The sequence below is a fragment of the Pituophis catenifer genome, unplaced genomic scaffold, assembly GCF_029215685.1.
Source record: "Pituophis catenifer annectens isolate HBS135680 unplaced genomic scaffold, rPitCat1.0.hap2 SCAF_14, whole genome shotgun sequence".
Taxonomy (NCBI): domain Eukaryota; kingdom Metazoa; phylum Chordata; class Lepidosauria; order Squamata; family Colubridae; genus Pituophis; species Pituophis catenifer.
The window spans coordinates 16569736-16586093 of record NW_027256894.1 but is presented as its reverse complement, the minus strand read 5'-3'; the positions used below and the strand labels follow the sequence as shown (position 1 = coordinate 16586093).

The window sequence follows — 16358 nt, the reverse complement described above, 5'->3', positions numbered from 1 at the left end:
CTCATTGTCTCCTGGTGATTGGCCCAAAGTCACCCAGCTGATTTTCATAGCTAAGGCAGGACTTGAACTCATATTCTCCCATTTTCTAGCCTGGTGCCTTGACCAGTTGACCAAACTCTCTCTCTGTCGGGGAAACGTACTAATTTCTTGCCTTCTTGCCTTTGACCAATTGTTTTGAATGAGAGGAGAAGAGCCTGGTGCTATAGGAAACCAAGAGTAAATCAGAATTTAATTTATTAATGCCATCAGATTCACTTAAATTAAAATCAATCTATTCTCCTGGGAGAATTGTGTTTCCTCATCTCAGGACTGTAGAGAAGTCTTGGCTCAAGTCATTATTAAGACTTTATATATTTCCCTGTAACAGAGTCCCCCCCCTCAAAAATAACATGTGGTTTTATACGTTTAAATGGCACGTCATGGGTTCCATACCAGTAGCACGAATAGGGCACATTTCTGGGGCGGTGGTAGCTCCCGGAGACCAGCATCGTCCAGAGTCACAGCAGCACTGGGTTTTGGTGAGCACTTGCTGGAGCTGATTGTTGCAACGGCCATTGGTGAGAGAAGTAAAGCAATATCCCGGGCGAACATCTGTTTCCAAAAAAGAAACGGACACAACATCCTTCAAACTCTTGAGAATAGTTCTTTGGCAGATAAAGAGTATTTCTCTCCTTATGCATCTATCCCGTTCAACGGGGAATCTACCCGTCACACCCAGGAGTCCGTTCACACCTCAGTATGAATTATTATCACAGATTAAAAAGAGTTGGAAGGGACTTTGTAGGTCATCTAGTCTAACCTTCCTCCGCCCAAGCAGGAGACCCTACACCAGTGATGGCTAACCTTTTTGCCATTGCGTGCCAAAAGCAAGAGGAGTGCGGGGGGCTGTCGTGCGCACGCGTGCCCACACCCATAATTCTATGTGCCCCGCTCCCTTGCGTGTGACGCCCCTGAACTCTCTCCACTTTTGGCATGTGATGGTACGGTGGGCCCATTTTTCGCCCTCCCCAGGCTCCAGAGCCTTTCTAGGAGCCTGGGGAGGGTGGAAAACGGCCTTCTCCATTCTCCCCCCCCCCCAGAGGCCCTCCGGAGGCTGGAAACATCCCGTTTGCTGACTTCTGGTGGGACCGGAAGGCTGTTTTCACCCTCCCCAGGCTCCTAGAAAGGCTCTGGAACCTGGGGAGAGTGAAAAACGTGTCTCCCTCCCCCCCTCCCCCCGAGGTCCTCCGGAGGCCAGAAACAGCTGCATAAACAGAGGGATAGAATCAAGATCACGTGAAGTGTTAATACCACTTTATAATGCCTTGGTAAGGCCACACTTGGAATATTGCATTCAGTTTTGGTCACCATGATGTAAAAAAGATGCAGAGACTCTAGAAAGAGTGCAGAGAAGAGCAACAAAGAGGATTAGGGGACTGGAGGCTAAAACATATGAAGAACAGTTGCAGGAACTGGGTATGTCTAGTTTGATGAAGAGAAGGACTAGGGGAGACATGATAGCAGTCTTCCAATATCTCAGGGGCTGCAACAAAGAAGTCAAACTATTCTTCAAAGCACCTGAGGGCAGGACAGGAAGCAACGGGTGGAAACTAAGCAAGGAAAGAAGCAACTTAGAACTAAGGAGAAATTTCCTGACAGTGGGAACAATTAATCAGTGGAACAACTTGCCTCCAGAAGTTGCGAATGCTCCAACACTGGAAGTTTTAAAGAAGATGTTGGATAACCATTTGTCTGAAGTGGTGTAGGGTTTCCTGCATAGGCTGGAGGTTGGATTAGAAGACCTCCAAGGTCCCTTCCAACTCTGTTATTCTATTTCTAAAGAAAGCTAATGAAGAATGAATTAAATTAAGCGTTCTGGGGACAAGGAACTGTCAGCCCTCCTTGTGTTCTGAGCAGCATTTTCTGCATCTAGAAAGGCTGCCATACTTGTCCTTCTTCTAACAGCCCCTGTTCAAGACAAAACCCAGACTGCAGGAGAAGACAGATATGAAACCCAAAGGACCCAAACTGGAAACCCTTTAAAAAAGCAAGATACAAAACAGTCACGCAGAAAGCATCAAAGCTCGTCCTTCTCTCGTCTTACAAGATACGATCTATTTTTCATAGTCCTATAGCTGGAAGAAATCTGTGATTTTTAAAAAAAAAAATTGGAAGAAAGATACTGAAGTTTCCAAAAAAAGTTGGAAGACAGATACCGAAGCCAGTTCTGGCAGCCGCCGTTAACAAAAATTTTAAGCCGGAAGACTGAGGAATTCCTGGAAGTGTAAGAGACAGCAGGATATGAACACCCAGACTGGGATTTTTATTTTAGATATATATATATATATTTCTAGAAGAAAAATCTGCGGTGCTTTGTGTTCATCATTCTGGAAAAGCATCTGCCAAAAGCAAGCTATTTTCCTTCCCGGGAAGATAGGACCCAAAAGTCAGATTTAAGAAAACTGTCTATATTAAGTGCTGCAGATGGCAAATTTGGGGGCCAAAAAAATCCCTTATTTATTCTCAAATTCAGGTAACAGAGTTCTCTGTGACCTGGAACCAGGCTACACGGGATCCCTGCAGCTTCAAAATTTGGGTTTTAAGACAGGGGTGAAATGTAAAATTTGTTACTACCAGTTCTGTGGGCGTGGCTTGGGGGGGTAATGTGACTGGGTGGGCGTGGCTAACTTTTTTTAAAAAAAAACTTTTCAAAGCATTTTTTCTAATGCTTTGAAAAGCCTCTCTGATGATCATGCAACTCAGCTGGGATCGTCAGAGACTTTTCAAAGCATTTTTTTTACCACCTCTTCGGCCAAGAGGTTGCAGAAAAAAATGCTTTGAAAAGCCTCTGATGATCCCAGCTGAGCCGCGCGATCATCAGAGGCTTTTTTTTTTTTTTACTTTTAAAAGCATTTTTTCGTCGGAAGAGGTTGTAGAAAAAATGCTTTTAAAAGTAAAAACAAAACAAAAAAGCCTCTGATGATCCTGTGGCTCAGTTGGGCATGATGGTGATGGTGGGGGCGGTGCAGGGATTTTTGCTACCAGTTCTCCGAACCACCCGCCGCCATCTCTACTGGATCGGGCGATCCAGTCTGAACCAGGAGCATTTCACCCCTGTTTTAAGAGTTTCGTATCTTAATTTGATGCATAAATTCCGGAATTAATGTAATATACTATTCACAATCTAGAGACATTTTTATTGTTTGAACTATGCCTACCCAAGCATTTTAGCTTATTTATGTATCTCTTTAGCTAAGGCATAGAGGACGGATAGTCAGTCCTCAGCTTACAACCACAAACTGAGCCCAAAATAAATATCTAGTGACTAGAATGAAAAGGAGCTGGTGGATCTACCATATAAACATAGGGTAGGTAGACATTACTGTAAGTGCATTATATCTCTGGATCAGTGATGGGTTGCCCCCGGTTCACACCGGTTCTATAGAACCAGTAGTAAAACCGGAGGGAGGCTCCACGCACCGCCCCCGACATCATCAGAATGCTTCTGCGCATGCGGAGAAGAGTGCGCGCGCGACCCCGTTGCGAATCGGTAGTAAAGTAGAACCTGCGTGGGTTCTACTTACCTTTACTACCGGTTTGCAATGGGGCCGTGTGCACACTCTTCTGCACATGCGCAGAAGGATTCTGATGACATCGGGGTCGGTGGGCAGAGCCTCCCTCCGGTTTTACTACCGGTTCTATAGAACCGGTGCGAACCGGGGGCAATCCACCACTGAACCCAACCCTACTCTGGATACAAAATTCTAAGATTTAGGTATGAGTGGGGCAACAAAACTTTTTAATCTTAGGAGCAGTATCTGTAGGTGTGGTACATCTTTCTTTGTGTATGTGTGTGTATCCTGTGTAAAAGAGAGATTTAAAGTAGATTTTCATGGAGCAAAAAGCACCCAGGCGAATGTTGCTCAATTCATATTATTATTCAAAGCTGTGCAATAAATTACAACTTTATCTGCAAACCAGACATGAGAATGTCATGGAAAGCAATAAGAAAAGGCTATTTTTACATGAAGGCATAACTGCACTTAGGGAAGAAAAGCGGGGAATTCATCTTCCCATCTCAATTTCCATCAAAAATGACTTTGCAGCCGTCATAAATATAAACCAGTTGCCCAGCGTCCGAATTTCGATTGTGTGACCACGGCAATGCTGCAACGGTCATAACTGTGAAAAATGGTCATAAGTCACTTTCTTCAGTGCCGTTGTAACTTTGAATGGTCCCCTAAATGAAGTGTTGTAAATCAAGCGGTACCTGGAATTGGAAGCCTTTTCTGTAGGCTTTTTGCAGGAGATGAAGCAAAATCAGGGGAGGGGCTACTGTGGGTTCGCAGGGGTTCGGGAGAACCTCTAGCTAAGATTCTGTGCAGTTCGGAGAACCACCAAATCCCACTCCTGGCTGGCCCCGCCCACCCACCCCACCCCTCCCACACGGCCCATTTTGGATGCAGGTAAATGTAGGGCATGCATAGAGGCTCGGGGAGGCTTGGGGAGGGTGAAAAACAGGCCTACCGGAAGTTCAGGAAACAGGCCCGTTTCCAGCCTCCAGACAGCCTCCGGAGCCTGGGGATACTGTTTTCGTCCTCCCGGAAACTCAAGGAAAGACTCCGGTGCCTGGGGAGGGCAAAAACACCCCTCCTCCACTGTGGTGCAGGAGGCCAACATGGCCACACCCACCATGGCCACACCCACTCAGCAACCAGGCAGAGAACTCCTTGCTAAATTTTTTGAAGCCCACCCCTGATTTTGCAATTTCAACATATGGATTTGGTGATCGTTCAAACTTAAAAAGGAATGGGTGGGAGGGAGAGAAGAATTGGGGGACAGGAGTGGAAGACAAGCAAACTAGGGCAGCCGAAGAGAGAAATAAACACTGACTAAGCACATGGGGTGAAGAAGAGCAGTGAACTGAGATTTAACTCCGCGTGGAATGCTCTTTTTCATCCTTGAATTACCCTCACAGCGGGACCTGCTTCCTATCTCCTGCCTCAAAATCTACTGTCTGTCTCAGCTCCAAGCTTTTCCAGACTGAGTTGCTCCAGGATGGAGCTATTTCTCAGGAATCTACACATTTCTGCAAGAAAGAATTGTTTCCCATCCCAGGATTGTACTAAGAAAACCTTTTCAGAAAAGATGTTTCAGTTGAGGAATACGGTTGATGTGGAACAGGAAACGGAAAAGGGCTGTTTCGAAATCAAACCTGAGATGAGCCAAAAGAGCTGTATACAGCTGAATTACAGGCATAGAAAACGGCGAAAAGGAAAAGGAAAAGAAAAAAAAAATAGAAAAGATTTTTGAACTAACATTAGTGCGACTGATTCCAGACGAGTTTTGTGCCCAGTTCCATGGTTTTTGGCTAACATCTTTGAAATACTGCAAATGTAGAAGATGCAAAGCCGAGCTTTCTGCAGGGAATGGGCCGTGGGGTTGGGGGGTTTTTTTGCATGTAAGTGTGTTTTTGTCTTGAAAATGTTGCTGAAATTAAGAATGGCTCGGGGTCTGGAATATGTAAGACTTTCACTATTTCTTGTCCTTGCTGAAATATCCAGCTCTTCCATTAAAATACTTGAGTCTCCAGCCGTCGCGAGAAATGAGCTATGCTTGAATCCTGTAAGAAATACGCTCACCCTATTTGCACTGACACCGAAGAGTTTGCTTGAGAACGGTCATTTGTCCCCAAAAGCTGCTAAACCAAGAAACAGAATACATCCAAACATTCTTTGCAAGTTCATCAACAAGGCTGGGACGCCTTCCTTCCCACGTCTTTTAGGAATTCTGAGACTAGATAGGTCTTAGGTCAAGGATCGATTTTAATTCCTGATAGTTTGGGCTAGCTGTGCTCTCATTCACATCCTGGGTATAAAAGCAGGAGACAGACAGGAATATGGTCCAAATGCATCCAAGACTATATTTAGGAAGCATAGTTCACAAACTTTTTATGAGGGTGAGTGCTCTTACTACGTATGAACAGCTAGGGCTGTTTAACAGATTAAGAGAGTTGGAAGGGACCTTGTAGGTCATCTAGTCCAACCTCCTGCCCAAGCAGGAGACCCTACACCATTTCGGGTCCAATCCAATCTGGATTGGCAGTCCAATCTCTTCTTGAAAGCCTCCAGTGATGAAACTCCCACAGCTTCCAAAGGCAACTTCTGTTCCATTGGTTGATCGTTCTCCCTGTCAGAAAATTTCTCCTTATTTCTAGGTTGAATCTCTCCTTGTTCAGTTTCCATCCATTATTCCTTATCTGGCCTTCAGGTGCTTTTGAAAATAGCTTGACCCCCTCCTCTCTGTGGCAGCTCCTCAAATTTTGGAAGATTGCTATCATGTCTCCCCTGGTCCTTCTCGTCACTAGACTAGCCATGCCCAGCTCATGTAACCATTCATCATATGTTTTAGCCTCCAGTCCCCTAATCATCCTGGTTGCTCTTCTCTGCACTTTTTCTAGAGTGTCCACATCTTTTTTATACTGTGGTGACCAAAACTGGATGCAGGACTCTAGGTGTGGCCTTACTAAGGCTTTATAGAGTGGTATTGCTTGATCTTAATTGTAACCCTCTAGTTAATGCAATTTAGGATCGCATTGTCTTTTTTGGCTGCCGCTGCACACTACTGACTCATATTTAATTGGTTGTCCATAAGACTCCGAGATCCCTCTCACAGTTACTGCTATTAAGCCTTGTTTCACCCAGTCTATATGTGTTAGGAAGGAGAAGGGCAAGGAAATGGGTTTCGATCAAAGACAAAACAAATGAAACACATTATTTTAAATAATTAATAAAAGATAGAATATGCATTAATAAGAAGTTTTTAAAAAAATTATAAAGCCTCCTGAATGTCTAGCTGATAATTTCATAGACATCTCCAGGAATATCTGCATGGTGTTAGTTGAAAGAATCAAGATGAGATGGTTATAGCTGTGACTAGTGTCCTATCACAAGTTGCAAGTCAGATGTATTGTCTAGAATTTCAAGTGCCGACACTTGAAGAATGAGTAAACATAAATATCTTTGTTACTCTATATAGAGCAAAAGATTTTGTTGTTGTTGTTGTAAGTGTAACATTTGAGGTAATGAGCGAGGAAAACGCATTATACCGTACTCTTGTGAGGTCCAAACTACAGCAGACATCAAATACCACCCTAAACCTTTTGAGAAAGGCGTCCCAAATGAATCACCTCCCAAAATAAATGCGTTCCAGATTTCTAAGGAAAAAGTAAAGTTTATAGGATTTGGTTCTCTTCCATGTCAGTTTTGTTCTGCGTTTTCCCCTCAAGTGACCCCTTCTGACATGAAGTGATATGTAAAAACCTGCGTTTGGAAAAGGTATTGTATTTCAAACAGGAACACACAGAAACTGTCCAGACTTAACAAAAGAAAGATGGTAAGTCATAAGGGCTGCATTCTTCTAACCTCTCTTTCTTTCTTTCTTTCTTTCTTTCTTTCTTTCTTTCTTTTTCTTTCTTTCTTTCTTTCTTCCTTCCTTCCTTCCTTCCTTCCTTCCTTCCTTCCTTCCTTCCTATCTTTCTCTTTCTCTTTTCCTTTCCCTTCCTCCCTTCCTTCCTTCCTCCCTCCCTCTCTCCTTCCCTCATTTCTCTTTTAACAAAGGGAGTGGTTCCTTATTTTTTCCCCTCAATCTCTGATTGCTTTTTTTCCCCTTCCCATATTATATCTGTATTTCCAATACATCACAGGCAAAACCAACTTGTTGCATTCTTGTAGACTGCTGACATATGCAGCTCCCTGTTGCCACTGACTTTTTTGTTTGTTTGTTTGTTTTTAACATGCATATCTATCAAGAAATGCTAGCTTAAATGAAAATAGTTTTAAAAAGTATTTTAGCTATGTTCCTTAATAGGAGAATATTTAACTTTGATGAAGGATCCTATTGTGAATGGCCAAATTGGATGGACATTTCTTGAAAAATCCAAGAAAGCTGCTCAAAAAGTATATCAGATGTTGGATTGATAGGAAACTCTTTAATTGATTCTTTTGGGGGGGGGCTGCTTTTTAATTAATTACATGTGCTGCTTAAATTTAGTAGTGGGAAATGGGTATGGGGTCTCAAGTCATGGAGTTTTGAAACACAACTTCAAACCCAAATCAAAGAGAGCTGTTTCCTTAAAACAAACAGGATTTGCCAATATCTGTGTAAGGGAAAGCAGAAAGAAAATCTTCCTCTTACACTAAACACACAGAAAGGAATTTACAGACAAGGAACCATTTTACAAAAGCTACCTTCAGGGAAATCCTTCGATGCCTTGAAAAATATTAACGTCATATTTCTGTGAATTTCTGCGCCTCTTTCTTGGATTCAAAGAGCTGAATTCCAACACGCTTGCCCATATCCACACCCATGTTTGCAATTCTTTACTCACCAATGCAGCCGGTGCCATCTGAGGTTGTGGCATATCCGGAGGGACATTTGCAAAAGTAACTGCTAATAGTGTTAGAACATTCGCCCCCTTCGCAGATGCCAGGGATGGTGCTGCATTCATCGATATCTATGGATTTAAAAACAAGGATGATTTGAATAGAATGGAATGGAATGGAATGGAATGGAATAGAATGGAATGGAATGGAATGGAATGGGACGGGACGGGACGGGACGGGACGAGACGGGACGGGACGGGACGGGACGGGACGGGACAGGACGGGACAGAACAGAACAGAACAGAACAGAACAGAACAGGGGACCAGGGACAGGGGACAGGAGACAAGGGACAGGACAGGACAGGATGGATGGGATAGGGTAGGGTAGAACAGGGAATAGAGGAGAGGAGAGGAGAGGAGAGGAGAGGAGAGGAGAGGAGAGGAGAGGAGAGGAGAGGAGAGGAGAGGAGAGACACATAGAAATGGTAGAAGTAGAAGTAGAAGTAGAAGTAGAAGTAGAAGTAGAAGTAGAAGTAGAAGTAGAAGTAGAAGTAGAAGTAGAAGTAAAAATATTGACCAAGTGTCAACATTCACACACACAAGGAATTTGTCTCCAGTGCAGAAACTCTCAGTGTACATGCAAAACAGTTTTAGCTGGATTATCTGAAATCAGCCACATCACTGAAAAATGTAATGCCTGCTGCATTAACAATTAACTACAAAAGCTGTCCCAGTGAAGATCACTCATCACATATTGATGGATGGATGGATGGATGGATGGATGGATGACGGATAAACAGATAAATCTCCTGTTTCTAGGAATGAAGTAACCAAAGGGTGGATCTATCATTGTAGATTTCAAGGCCCTGCAAATAACATACAAATTAAACCTCCAAAATATACTTTTAATGGCCCTAGTACTCTTGGTGTTTTGTTGCTAAGGTTTGGAAAGTCATTAGCCTTACTAGCTTTTGCATCAATGAATGCAGAGCACTTGAAATGAGGACAATGGTATTTATATTAATGTCAACACTAATCTAAACAGTGATACATTGTTTGGGTTAGACTCGGCCCTATGATGAAGTCTGGAGATTTTGCTTTCAGCAAAGCCAGATTTTTTTTTTGTAAACAGAAGCACTACTAGCTTAAAGATAAAATACTTGAAACTAATCTATTCACATCTATAGACAGTCCCCTCTCTGTTATTCAGAATTCCTACCAATGTCCTTGTCAAACATTCCACGTTCTTCTAATATTTTGTTCTTATTTTTGAAAATCTTTATAGCAATATGATCCATCCTGGATGACAAAAATCCTTCCTATAAGGCTTTGATGGTGAACCTATGGCACGCGTGGCACAGATGGCCCACAGAGCCTTCTCTGCTGGCGCGCAAGTCATTGCCCCAGCTCAGCTCCACCCCACAGGCACTCATACTTCCCACCGGCTAGCTGGTTTTCGGGGCTCTGCCGTACATGCGTGGGGTGCATTTGGGAGACGCTGTTGTGGCCCGCCAGCGGCCTGCGCGGATCGTGGCTGATCCCGACGAGGAGGAGGCTGGTGTGGTGTCGTGCCAGCAGCCTGTGCAGCCGGCGCTCACGTCGGACAGTGAGGAGGCTGAAGAGGATGTGGTGCCAGAGCCAGAGACTCAGCCAGGGCCTTCAGAACCTCCAGAGGCTCCTTCAAGTGGAGAGAGCGAAGTGGAGGAGCCTCTCCTCAATGCTCGAGCACGCAGGGCTGCCAAAAGGCAGAAGTGGCTACTCAGGAGGAGGAGGTCTCCTCGAGAGTAAGGCTTGAGGATAATTGGCCACTCCCTTAGCCTATTTAAGTCACACGCTGTTAGTAAGTTTCTTGCTAGAAACAACTTGTAATTATCATCAGAGCATTTTTGGAAAAGTCTTATTGTATCTTGTTTTCTGGGCTGGTTGCCAACCTTTGCCGGACTTTGGTTTATTCTTGCTACTTAATAAATTTGATAAGGACTGTTGATGTGTGTCAATATCCTCGGGAATCCGGACCTGGGGCACAAGAGACGCGTTCGCATGCATGGGGTGGAGCATATGCGCGGGGGTTGCGCACACATGCGTGGGGTGCACACACATGTGCGGGGTGCACACACATGTGGGGGGGTGCACACACATGGGGGCAGGTGCAGGGTTGCAGGTACACATTGCATTATGGGTGTGCACGCTTTCAGCACTCGGCACCGAAAAGGTTAGCCATCACTGCTATAAGGCATCCAGGGCTTTTAGTGATATTTTGCAGAAGCACACAAAAAGCCTCACAGCTTTGCTGATTATCCTCACAAATATTAATAGGTTGCCAAAATCAGGTCTGTATTAGAGTGGCTTGTCACCAAGGATTGCTAATCAAAATTTAATGGGTGACTAATAGGGAAGGACTTTGGTAAACATCACAAATTCTTTGGAACATTTTGGATTTACCAGCAAGAAAGATCTTCCCATCGAGATGACTTAGTCTCTGGCTGCCATAAACAATGGGCAGAAATGTCATTTGGATTTTGGAACATGCCTTCAAATGTTAGTCTTTCTCGAAGGAAGCTAGACTGTGTTACAGGGGCTACTTCAGGCATTACAACCTAGTCAAGCCATTTGACATCTAGCTGAAAGTCCTCCAACTTGGTTTCCTTCTGATGTGTTGAGGCTACAAGAATTCTCAGACCGTATGGCCAACAGTTGGATAATCTCCTCAACACATCTCCACCATTCAGAAAAGCTGTACTTTCCTTTATGCTAGATTTAGGCATGTGACAACTGTGCCATGTATGTGTGGGGAGGTCCCAGACCAGGAATAAACAACTTGGTGCCTTCTAGAATATTTTGGAGCACAATTCCAACAATCCCTTGCTCCTGGCTATGCTCTGACAAAAAGTAAACCAAAGATATGGAGAGCATTATATTGTCTATCCCTAGTCTAGATGCCTTTTCTATGGCTTAGGCCATAAAATAGATCTTGCCACACATAATTCTAAAATCTTTAGAATGATGTATTTTGTACCAAAATTAACAAGAAATTAAAAGACGCTTGCTCCTGGGGTGGAAAGCTATGGCAAATTAGATAGCTTACTAAAAAGCAGAGACATCACCCTGCCAACAAAAGTGCATATAGTCAAGGCGATGGTTTTCCCAGCTGCAATGTATGGCTGTGAAAGTTGGACCATAAGAAAGGCTGCGCGCCAAAGAATGGAGGCCTTTGAACTCTGGTGCTGGAGAAGACTCCTGCGAGTCCCTTGGACTGCAAGGCGATCAAATCGGTCAGTCCTAGAGGAGATCAACACTGACTGCTCTTTAGAAGGCCAGATCCTGAAGAGGAAACTCAAATACTTTGGCCACCTCACTGGAGAAGAGCCTAATGCTAGCAACAATTGAGGGCAAAAGAAAAATTGGACGACAGAGAATAAGATGGCTGGATGGAGTCACTAAAGCAGTAGGCGTGAGCTTAAATGGACTCCAGAGGATGGTAGAGGACAGGAAGGCCTGGAGGAACATTGTCCATGGGGTCGCGATGAGTCGGACACGACTTCGCAACTAACAACCAACTACAATTTTGTATCGAAAGGTAGTCATCTTCCAAAGCTAGCCAGATGGCTTAAATCAAAGTAATCTCCAGGGTTTATTAATTCTTCAAAGGACTGAGTTAACCTCGAATAGGAAAGGTGAGTGTTGAAATCAAGAGTTGTGTGTTTATCTTTGATATTAAAATTGGGACACACTTGAAATGGCAATTACAACAGATGATGGCACTACACAATTCTGGACTTTGCATTCAGGGAAGTGAGAGGTCTAATGTGATCCTCTTGTGAAGGGTAGCATGGCCATCAACCACGGACTTAAAATGCAATTCTTTTCCCCTTTAATAGTGGGCAGGTTTTTTTAGTCCTTCTTTCTGCAGTTTGACTTTCACAATTGCAACTTCAAAAAAAAGAGAGAGAAAGAGAGAGAGAGATCTGTTCTGCTGTAGTGCAATCACATCGAGTAAAAATTGCCCACTCTTAACACCAAAGTCCCTTGAACTCAGGTTACCTTTGGAGTTTTCGCCGAACACAGTTTAAAAGTTGCTTCAGAAAGTCTAACATTCTCGATTTGCACTTCTATCTAGCTAAACAACTTAGGAAGGGCATACACGGGAAGCGGGGTGGGCTGCTGGGGGTTCGCAGGGGTTCGGGAGAACCTCTAGCTAAGATTCTGTGCAGTTCAGAGAACCGCCAAATCCCACTCCTGGCTGGCCCCACCTACCCCGCCCCTCCCAGGAGTCCCCATGCGGCCCGTTTTGGATGCAGGTAAATGTAGGGCGTGCACGGAGGCTCTGGGCAGGTGAAAAATGGGCCTACCGGAAGTTCAGGAAACAGGCCCGTTTCCGGCCTCCAGACAGCCTCCGGAGCCTGGGGATACTGTTTTCGTCCTTCCAGAGGCTCAAGGAAAGACTCCGGTGCCTGGGGAGGGCACCGGAGTGCAGGGCACGCATGGAGGCTTGGGGAGGGTGAAAAACAGGCCTACGGGAAGTTCAGGCCTGTTTCTGGCCTCCAGAGGGCCTCCGGAGCCTGGAGAGGCCGTTTTCGCCTTCCCAGAGGCTCGAGGAAAGGCAAAAACACCCCCACCCCTGCTGTGGTGCAGGAGACCGACTAGGCCATGCCCACCATGGCCACACACACCTAGCAACTGGGCAGAGAACCCCTTGCTAAAATTTTTGAAGTCCACCCCTGACAGGAAGGGCCTATCTTGCCTTACTGAACGATTTTTGATTTTGTTCAACATACTCCTAGGAATTTTCAAACAGGACATCCATTCATTCCAACTTGAAGGTCTCTGGGTACATGTTGTGCCTCTTAATTCCTTATATTATCCAGCCTACAAGAACTTAAATATAGCTGCAGAAGTGTTTGCTCAGTTTGGGTTCGACAAGGGTATTGCTCTGAAAATACGATTGCATCGGTTCAAAATTCCAGCAACGGTCTGCATTTGGGATGTCCTACTCTGCAAACCCACTGAAACAAGAATTCAAGCTGAATTCAGTCAATGGGAATCGTTTTAGTTAATTCCACGTAATCGCATGGAGTTAAGTTTCTGAAATGGGCTGCTACTGAGTTTCCCTCCGAAAAGAAACACTTCAGTGATGTTTGAGACGTTAAGACGTCCCTACCCCTTGGCTGCCCTTTGGCCAACATCGTTGGCAGACAGCATGAAAACTCTATTTGTCTGGATCAAATTCTTTGCAAATTGGTTTACATAAGACGAAATAAAAATGACAAAGTAGTTGTTGTGTAAAGATTATTATTTTAGCTAACGTTTAAAAATAAGTCCTACAGTACAAGGCAGCCAATCTCCAGAACTTTAGGCATTACATTCAGGACAAATTGTGTTACTACTTTTAAAAGGTTTGTTTTTGATATGTGTGTTGTTGTGGTTCACTGCAACGAACAGTTCACTTAAGGATAACATCTAAATAACTCCCACCGATGGCCATAATATTAGACTACTTAATGCTAAGCAAGCCAAAAAATCAAGTTCCTGGGAAATAGTGGAGACCAGAGCAACAAAACTTGGTAAAAATGCAACATCCATATTTAAGAATCAAAGTAATGCGACAGTCTTTAAGTTCCATGAAATGGAACCTCTGAATGCATATTCTGCCATGAATAAATACATTTTTTGCCAAGTGTTGGAGAAAACATACTGAATGTGAAGTTTTCTATCTTTCCGTAGAGAAGCTTTGCAAGACTTACCATCACATTTCTGTGTCACTTCATTAAACTTGTGTCCAGCTGGGCATTTGCACTCAAAAGATCCAACTGTATTAATGCAATTTCCTCCTTGACAAATCCCAGGGATAGCTTGGCATTCATCCACGTCTATCACGCAAAACAAAAAGAACACCACCATTAATTTGCCCATCAAGATACAAATACACATTCATGTACATTCATGGCTTCTGTATCCTGCACTAGATTTCTGCCTCGGGAGAGATTTGTGAACTATTAACATTATGGCTGTGAATTTTGTTTTTTTCAGAAAAGATTCGGAAGTGGCCATGTTTTTATATGGATGTCTGAAAAATGACATGGCTGCTTTAATGAGGTGCTATAAATTTTGATATAGCTCTTCCAAACCATCATTTATATGGATGTCTGAAAAATGACATGGCTGCTTTAATGAGGTGCTATAGATTTGGATACAGCTCTTCCAAACCATCTTTTAGGTAAGGGCTATAAAAGTAAAAAAAATTGAAATCCATCACTGGTCTAGACCAATGTTTCTCAATATCAGCAGCTTTACGATGTGTAGACCTCGATTCCCAGAATTCCCTAAGCAGCATGGCTGGCTGGGGAATTCTGGGAAATGATGTCACCCATCTTAAAGCTGCCAAGGTTGAGAAAAACTGATCTAGGCTATAGAGAGTGTGGGTGGGTGGGGGGTAAACAGAGAAGTTGTATACATTTCCACTACTAGCTCGTTCTTTGCAGTTCTAAGTTTTCCTTCTCGATGGATACCATTTCTCGGAAAGAAAGAGCTGTATACAAATATGTCGGTCTCTTGGGATTTGCCAAAATAAATCAAAATCGTGTGAAGATGGCTCTGAAAGGGTTGGCAGAAGCTGAACGATGTCATCCAACAACTTGGTTTATAAACTGCGGGACATGTGACCCATTTTTAATCTGTAGGGAACAGAGCTGTTCTACAAATACTGGACTACACTAAGTTTAAGCAGGAGCCAATGCTAGCTTAGGACACTGAACATCACCAATATGTATACATGCTGTTTATGTAGTTTTTGAGAGCTACTGCAGCTGTTGAGAGACACCAAAACATTATATATACATATATATATCGGGTGTTTTCCCGCGTCATTGTAAATAAGTTGGTTAAAATGTTTAAAATTCTGGTTAAAATCCCAGCTTAAAATCTTCTAAAAATCCTTACAGAGCACTCTGCAAGGTCCTTTAAAACCTCAGCTAAAATCCTACCAGTGACTTTAAAAGTTTTTCTTATAGCAACGTTTAAAGTCTAAAGTTTAAAGTTTAAAACTTTTAAAGTCACTGGTAGGATTTTAGCTGAGGTTTTAAAGGACCTTGCAGAGTGCTCTGTAAGGATTTTTAGAAGATTTTAAGCTGGGATTTTAACCAGAATTTTAAACATTTTAACCAACTTATTTACAATGACGCGGGAAAACACCGGCTCTATGGGCGTGGCTTGGTGGGAGGTAATGTGACTGGATGGGTGTGGCCAACTTTTTTTTTTTAACTTTTTTTAAAGCATTTTTTTACAACCTATTCAGGCGAATAGGTTGTTTTAAAAAAGTGCTTATAAAAGTTTTTAAAAAGACTCTGATGATCACAGCTGTGGCATGTGATCGTCAGAGCCTTTTTTTTTTTAACCTTTTAAAAGCAGGAAGTAACGACACCCGGGCGAGTGGGCGGAGCCTTGTGCCGCCATCGCTACCGGTTTGCCCGATCTGATCCGAACCGAGAAGCATTTCACTCCTGCAATACGGGATCTTGAATTCCCCTGGGAGAGATTTTGGATGCACAACAATAATGTGGGGTATTCTACATCCTCTTTACTTTTTTTGCAACCCACAAATTACCGTCTCTCGTTAAACGGCATTTTAGAGGCAGGTCTTGCACCAAAAAAAAAAAAAAGAACTCCTTCATAGACAGGATCTTGAGAATATTAAGCCCACACCAATTCAGCACATAGCTGCTGTCCCTGTTAACTTTCTCCTATTTCCTGCCAGACGTTCAGACAATAAAAGAATTTATACAGCTGGATGTGTTCGAAATAAAAGCCAAAAGCAGAGTAAGAACTTTCAACGGCAACACAGACTTCAGGCATCTTGGCACGTCTTGAGATTCAAAAATCAAACATAAATGGATTTCAATTAGCATATTGTGTAATAGGCTGGTTTTTTTTTTTAAACCCTAGAATCTTAAAAGAGTCATCTCTGGGTTTGGGGAGACGGCTACATTAGCGTGTTTGGGA

At 43.4% G+C, this 16358-nt stretch overlaps 1 protein-coding gene across 1 annotated transcript in view; it reads right to left on the bottom strand.

The window, feature by feature from the left end:
• The window catches only part of FBN1 (fibrillin 1), a 193114-nt gene that overhangs the window by 119801 nt on the left and 56955 nt on the right, over positions 1–16358 (bottom strand). The window contains 3 exon segments of the mRNA XM_070953865.1: positions 433–591; positions 8369–8494; positions 14105–14230. Of these exon segments, the coding sequence (XP_070809966.1) occupies positions 433–591; positions 8369–8494; positions 14105–14230 (411 nt within the window).